The sequence below is a fragment of the Lactuca serriola genome, chromosome 9 (genome assembly GCF_051521515.1).
Source record: "Lactuca serriola cultivar US96UC23 chromosome 9, Lser_US96UC23_V15, whole genome shotgun sequence".
Taxonomy (NCBI): domain Eukaryota; kingdom Viridiplantae; phylum Streptophyta; class Magnoliopsida; order Asterales; family Asteraceae; genus Lactuca; species Lactuca serriola.
Genome location: NC_136416.1, coordinates 166,990,851 through 166,998,838, shown reverse-complemented (window position 1 = coordinate 166,998,838; position 7,988 = coordinate 166,990,851). Strand labels below are relative to the sequence as shown.

The 7,988-nt window shown below is 27.2% G+C and overlaps 1 protein-coding gene across 1 annotated transcript; it reads left to right on the top strand.

Moving 5' to 3' along the window:
* Window positions 1-1,626: 1,626 nt before the first annotated feature.
* Window positions 1,627-3,936, top strand: LOC145073730 (indole-3-acetic acid-amido synthetase GH3.5-like). Its single transcript, XM_079020237.1, has 3 exons — window positions 1,627-2,061; window positions 2,163-3,076; window positions 3,173-3,936. The coding sequence occupies exons 1-3, from the start codon at window positions 1,742-1,744 to the stop codon at window positions 3,760-3,762; spliced, it is 1,824 nt and encodes a 607-aa protein (XP_078876363.1). The 5' UTR covers window positions 1,627-1,741; the 3' UTR covers window positions 3,763-3,936.
* The last annotated feature ends 4,052 nt before the right edge of the window (window positions 3,937-7,988 follow it).

Sequence of the window (7,988 nt, the reverse complement as noted above, 5' to 3'; positions counted from 1 at the left end):
TCTGGTCGGGCGATTCATAAAAGAAAAAGAAAGGGGAAAGATCGATTGATTTTTGAGAGAAGGTGGGTAATTGGATTTCACTGAGAGAAACGCACCTTGTTTGGAAGAAGAAGAGCTAATTTTATTATGGGCCTCGTAACATTGCATAGGTGGAATTAACAAAATAAAATCTTTATTTAATAAAATGTAAATAAAAAAAAAAAAAAAAAAAAAAACTGAATGCCTCATTCACAACTCTTAATGGTTTAATTTACAACAAATATGCAAGCTTACTGACTTGTTGCGCAGAAAAATAACTTTGGTTGTCAAATCGGACAAACGTGACTAATTCATCGGACTAATATGACATTTTCCCTATTAATTAAGAGATAATAGCAAAGGATATATATTGGTTTCATTATTTAATGCCGTGATTCACTAATTTGCAATCTTTTTTTTTTTTCTGTTTGAACTTTAAACACAATATGTATATTTAAAAAAAAATGTTCCACATTGATAAAACAAAGATATAACTTAATTAAAATACAACGCTAAAATGTATTCAATTTAAATAATATCTTTCATATACTAGAATAATGTGGAATTTTAATGAATGCATTGGAAATGATCTAACCATTTCATACTTTTTAGATCCATCCATTTGATGGGTTCATTTTGATTTAAGCTTTAAATTTCATCCATTTAACCTCTTGACTAAAAAAAATAACTTTTTCTGAATTAGTTATACTTTACTTAAATAGTCAAAACTATGACATATTTCAATATGTCATCGTTTTAGAAAAAGAAAAAGAAGAAAATATATTATATTTAATTTAGAATACGAATTCGAAAAGATGATGTGTAAGAAATTGAATCGTATAGGGGTGAAATATATAAAGGCCAGGTTGGCAATGAGAAACTCATGTATTAACCGAAACATATTACCATTAAATAACGTCTCAACCTAACAATATATTAACATGCCAGCTGTCACCCCCTAATTAGGGAAACCTCCACTATGGCATGCATACACCCCCGTTAGGTCATCATACATAATTACCGATTTACCAATAATTATCATATCATTTATATTAACAAGTTTATTTTAATCGATTTATAAATTTTAATGTTGCATTCTAATACAAGCAATGTTGTATTACAACAAAAGCCAATGAACCACCAATAACAATGGTTGTGATTTTTACCAATTAACGTTCATGTAATTTGAAATATGTATTTTAGACCAAATTTTATTTAAATATTGTGAATATATCACATTAACATATAACTTGTATAGACCACTAACCAAAAAAACATTATATTAATCTATATAATTTTGTGTCATTTAAATAAGATGTCTATCTTATGTTGTATTTTATAGGATTTTTGTGTTTAATATAAGAGTTTTGTATAGGTATTGAAAAATCAAAAAATTAAATTTAAGGTTTGTTGTGTGTAGTATAAGGTTATAGCACATATATTAAAATAGGCTCAAAATTAATAGTAATTTGTTTATAATTTATAAATGGTCTATAACATTTTGTACTAATATTTGTTAAAAATGTAAGAGAAAAATAGGGTAAAACAATGTGCCCTAAAGGTTGTACTATTATTGCCTTGTTTTTTTTTCTATATATATCACACCATCGATGTTCTTTTCTCCCCACACCCACTGCCACAATCTTTCTCTCCCTCTCTAACCTTTTTGTTTCTCTCTCTACACACGCCACCGTAAACTAAACAACGACCACCGTCTGCCACCATGCCGGAAGCACCAAAGAATGAACCCACCACCGACTACAGCCTAACTGAAAAAAACAAGAAATCTCTTCAGTTCATAGAAGATGTCACCTCTAATCCCGACGATATCCAGCAACATGTCCTCTCCGATATCCTCACCCAAAATGCCACCGTCGAATACCTCCACCGCCATGGACTTTCCGGCCAAACCGACCGGAAAACGTTTAAAAAACTCATACCTGTCATCACCTACGAGGACCTTGAACCTGATATCACACGTATCGCTAATGGAGACAAATCCCCCATCCTCTCTTCTCACCCCATTTCCGAATTCTTAACAAGGTATTATACAATTATACAATTATACAATCATACAATTATACGTGTTCATGTTATATATATAGATATTTGTATTCATGATGTGGGTTTTTGAAATGGTGTAGTTCAGGGACATCTGGAGGTGAGAGGAAGCTGATGCCCACCATTGAAGCTGAGCTTGGAAGAAGATCGTTGCTATACAGTCTTTTAATGCCGGTGATGAACCAGTTTGTACCCGGTTTAGACAAAGGAAAAGGAATGTATTTTTTGTTTGTTAAATCGGAAGCTAAAACCCCAGGCGGGTTAGTAGCCCGACCCGTTTTGACAAGTTACTACAAAAGCAACCATTTTAAAGAACGCCCATTCGACCCGTATACAAACTATACAAGCCCTAATGAAACCATTTTATGCCAAGATTCATATCAAAGCATGTACTCTCAAATGCTTTGCGGGTTATGTTTAAACCAAGAAGTTTTACGGGTCGGAGCCGTTTTTGCTTCCGGGTTCATTCGTGCGATCCGTTTCTTGGAGAAACATTGGACGCTTTTATGTAACGATATACGAACTGGGTCAGTGAACGCACTGATTACTGACCCGGTTGTAAGAGAAGTTGTACTTCGGGTTTTGAAACAAGATCCGAATCCGGATCTTGCTGACTTTATCGAACATGAATGTTCGAAAAAGTCATGGCAGGGTATTATTACCCGTCTATGGCCAAATACTAAATATGTGGATGTTATTGTAACGGGAACCATGTCACAATACATTCCAACACTTGATTACTATAGTAATGGTCTCCCTCTTGTTTGCACGATGTATGCATCATCGGAATGTTACTTCGGTGTCAATCTTAACCCTCTTTGTAAACCTAGCGAGGTTTCCTACACTCTCATCCCCACCATGGCTTACTTCGAGTTCTTACCAGTTGGTGTCAATGATCAAGAACATAAACAAGAAGAAGAACAACAACAAGAACTCGTGGATCTTTCCGACGTGAAACTAGGTCAAGATTACGAACTCGTGGTCACCACATACGCCGGTGAGTTTTTATAAAAATGTGAGCTTGAATCTTGAATCTTGATGATTGATTAAAGTGAAAGTCTAAAGATAATCTTGATTTTCCGATGATGATCAGGGCTTTACAGGTATAGAGTAGGCGATGTGCTACGAGTTACAGGTTTCAAGAACAAAGCACCACAATTCAGTTTCATATGTCGGAAGAATGTGGCGTTAAGTATCGATGCAGATAAAACAGACGAAGTCGAACTACACCAAGCAGTTGAAAAAGCATCGAATCATTTAACTCCATTCGACGCAACCCTGATCGAGTACACAAGCTTCGCCGACACAACCACCATCCCCGGCCACTACGTGATCTTCTGGGAGGTGAGTTTAAACGGGTCAACCACCGTTGTTCCGCCGTCGGCATTTGAAGACTGTTGTATCACCATTGAAGAGTCGTTGAACAGCGTTTACAGGCAAGGACGAACTTCGGATAAATCAATCGGACCACTGGAGATTCGGATTGTTGAGAATGGGACGTTTGATAAGCTCATGGATTACGCTATCAGTTTAGGTGCGTCGATTAACCAGTATAAAACTCCCCGGTGTGTGAAATTTGCGCCGATTGTGGAGCTGTTGACGACGAGGGTGGTGGCGAGTTACTTCAGTCCGAAGTGTCCGAAATGGGTTCCGGGACATAAGCAATGGAACAGCGTAAATTAAGAGTGTAGGTAGAAATTGGAGATGATAATGATGATGATGATGGAGAAAAGAAGATGATGAAGTATTAATTATGTGTATAAAAAGATGATCGATGATGGTTTTGAAGTTGTTTAATTTGTGGAATTTAATGTAATTGTTTTTTTTAAGGAATTAATTAATGATGTTAGAATCCAATCCAACCAGGAATCCTGCCCACTTAACTTTCATGGGGATGTGTTATTAATATTTCCTAGGAAAGCAAACTACCTTTTCTTCAATTCTACTTATGTCTTATTTTTCCAGAAATAGTTATTTAATTCATTTAATGAATAATTATGAACGGTTATTCTTTCTGTTTAAAATCAAAATTTAAAACAGAAAAAGTTGGAAAGCAAATGGATTAATTAAAGATTATTGTTATTAGTGTAAGTAGTGTCTTCTAAACTCAAACAATGGTTTACTATAAAAATATTTCATTTGTTATCATTGATTTTTTTTTTAAAAAAATGACTTGAAAATATAATTATTTAAATGTAATTATTTTTTTTTCTTGTTTCTGTTTAGCCAATTTTTTTTTCTTTTATATATATTTGACCCATTTAACTTTTTAAATGTGTGTACATATTACCTTTGTCATTTGCAGGTAATATGTGAACACATTTAACAATTTAAATAGTCAAATGCAAAAAAAATAAAAAAAAAATTTGTCTAAATGTAAATAAATTTTTTTGTAAATTTCTTAATTTTTTATAATATGTTTATTATATTTTTTCCTATAGGTTTTTTTAATATAATGTTTTAAACTTTGCTTATAATTTTTTTTTTAACTTTTTTATACTTTTATATAATTTTAATACAAATGTTTTTAAACCAAATATTTTATAAATATTTTAAACTTTTCTTACAAGTTTTTAACTTGTTTTTTTTACATTTTATAAAAAAAATTATACATTTCATACATTTATTTCTAAACTTTCTTTTACAACATTTTTAAAATGTTTCATAGATTTTGTATGACAATTTAATATTTTTTTTAGAACATTTTGAAATACTTTCGTTAAATACTATCTTAAAACGTTGTATTCAAAAAAACTAAAATTTTATAAACTTTTAATTAAAAAGTATTAAAAAGTCATAATAATTTGAAAACGTTTACATTATATAGATTATTCTTGTTTTTTTATTTGCTAAGTAATATTTCTTTTTAGTTTTTAAAAGATCCTTCATACTTATTTTTGCATATTTAATTTATTTAATTTTATTGTTAGATACGATTTACAAATCTAAAAACATTGTATATATTTAAAAGAAAAGAAAAAATTTATAAGAGGATATATAAATATTTCACAAAACAAAAATATATTTATTAATTAAAAAGTAAAGTTTAGAATTGATCAATATTTAATTAATATTTATGAAATTATGGATATTTTAAAAATAACGTTTGAAAAAATAATAAAAACAAATATGAAAAATAAAATTACTATTAAAATTGAGGAAAATGACTTATCAGGGCAATTAACTTTTCGTTTTGTTCACATTTTGACAACTTTCTTTTTTGTACATATTTAATCATTTAACTTGTTAATTTGTTCATATATTATTATTGCCATTTATTATATTCGGTGTCAATGGCAATCTGTGAACACACATAAAAAGTTAATGGTCAAATGTGTACAAAAATAAAAAACTTGTCTAAATGTAAACAAAACAACAAAGATGATTACTCTAGTAAGTCATTTTTCCTTCTTTTTTTTAACATGTCTAAAAGGCTATTTGATATGTATTTTGGGTCTGATGAGAGGAATGATCTGATTAAGACAGTTTAATATCATAATTCAATCTTATAGGTTATGAAATCATACATATAAACCATGTTGACTCAGTCATTAATTATCAAAAAACACCTAATACATAAAGACATCATGTTCACTTTAAGTGTTTTCAAGGCATATACTTTGCCTTTTTACACGAGGTTATTTAACTTGAATAAAAGGTTAACAAAGTAGATTTGATTAATTATAAATTGGATATTGTATTTGTTTTTTTTTTTTATCTTTTTGTAAATATAGATATTGAAGTGACAAAGTTAATAGATATGATGGGTTGAGTAACGGCTTGGATTTTGTTATGTTGTAACGTTGACTATTTTTTTAAGTTAAATAATTGTCGGATTAAAATAATTATAAAAATTGTAATGGTAAAATAATAATATATTTGATTAGATTAAAAGGTCTCAATGTCAATACACTTAAAGTGATTTTTTATGGGTTAAATTCATGAGAAATTTGTAGAAAATTCCTAATATTTTGATAAAAGTTTTAATAAAATCCTAAATTTTATTCTTTTTAACAGAAAAGTTCTGACCATTTAACTTTTTGAATAGAAGAGCCTAAAAAAGGCCTAATTTATTCATTTTAATCCTTTTTGACCCGTTTAGCAGGTCATGGGAGCAAATCGTTAACTTTTGCAAAATAATGAGACTTTTCTGTAGATTTTGTCAAAATTTATATATAGTATATAAATGTATTTTTTACGTAGTTATATGCATTTTTACGTATTTACGTATATTTTAAGTTTTTATATGTATATGTTCGTGTATTTTTATGCATTTTAAATGTATAAACGAATTTTTTCGTATTTATATGTACTTTTAGGTATTTTATATATTTTTTATGTATTTTTATGTGTTGTTTTTTATGTATTACGTATTTATATGTATGTTTATGTATTTAAGTTTTTTAAATTTTGTTATATGTATTTTTATGTATTTTAAATATATAAATGTATTTTTATGTATTTATATGTATTTTTAAGTATTTTAAATATTTTTATGTATTTTTTATGTGTTATATTTTATGTATTATGTATTTGTATGTATTCTTAAGTAATTTACATAATTTTTTTATGTATTTTTATGTGTTCTTTTTTTATTTGCTACATATTTATATGTATTTATGTATTTTTTAAGTTTTTTATATAGATGTTTATGTATTTTTATGTATTTTAAATATATAAATGCATTTTTTTTATTTAGATGTTTATGTATTTATATGTATACACATCTCATATTTGGTTGTTGTTCATTTATGTGTTGTTTTTTTAATAAAATCTCTTCACATCGTGGACTGAAATACGTTTGAAAAAGTATGAAATCTTGAAAGAATCTCAAGAGTTCTTTAAAAATACATAAACATCTATATAAAGAAATAAGTTTATACATTTAAAATACATAAAAATACAAAAACATCTATATAAAAAACTTAAAAATACATAAAAAAAAAATACTTAAAATACTTAAAGATATATATATAAATACATAAAAAATACATTTATACATTTAAAATACATAAACATCCATATAAAAACTTTAAAAATACATATAAATATGTAATACATAAAAAATAACACATAAACAACATGTAAAATACTTAAAAGTACATAAAAATACGTATATACAATAAGATACATAAAAATATGTAAACATATACATATAAAAACTTAAAATATACGTAAATAAGTAAAAATACATATAATGATAGAAATACGTAAAAAATGTGTTTATACATTAATATAAATTTTGACAAAATCTACAGAAAAGTCTTATTATTTTGCAAAAGTTAACGCTTTGCTCTCATGACCTGTTGAACATGTCAAAATAACTAAAGTGAATAAATTAGTTGGTTTCTTGGGCTTTTCTATTTAAAATGTTAAATATTCAGGACTATTCTGTTAAAAAAACAAAATTTATGATTTTACTAAAAATTTTCTTAAAAAATTAGGACTTTTCTACAAATTTCTCTAAATACATTTAATCTAATTTTTTATTTTAGTTTTTATTTTCATAATAAGATTGTTTAATTGTTTTTTATTTTTTGAGTTAACTTTTTCATATATAATCAGCAGATTCGTGATTTTTATATATGGTTTATGAAACTATATGTAAATACATACGCTTAATGTATTTAGGTAACTAATTATAAATTAATATTTCAATAACTAATTTATAAATGGTAGAATTAGTTTATTAAGGTCATATTATTGAATGATAACTTTCATATTCCTAAAACATATTTGACAATATTCATTTTATTATAACATTTTTAGAAAACCAAAAAAAAAAATTACGAACTTTGCTTTGTTTTAAATCAAACTTAACCATCAATTATTGATTTTTTTCATTTAAACTTATATCTTTTTTTTTGAAACGCCAAATGCATATATATATATATATATATATATATATA

Excerpts from the sequence above, each read along its gene's own strand:
- LOC145073730 (XM_079020237.1), top strand. The coding sequence starts at position 1,742 with ATGCCGGAAGCACCAAAGAATGAACCCACCACCGACTACAGCCTAACT. Across the intron at positions 2,062-2,162 it reads ATTTCCGAATTCTTAACAAG|TTCAGGGACATCTGGAGGTG; the intron begins GTATTATACAAT and ends GAAATGGTGTAG. Across the intron at positions 3,077-3,172 it reads CGTGGTCACCACATACGCCG|GGCTTTACAGGTATAGAGTA; the intron begins GTGAGTTTTTAT and ends GATGATGATCAG.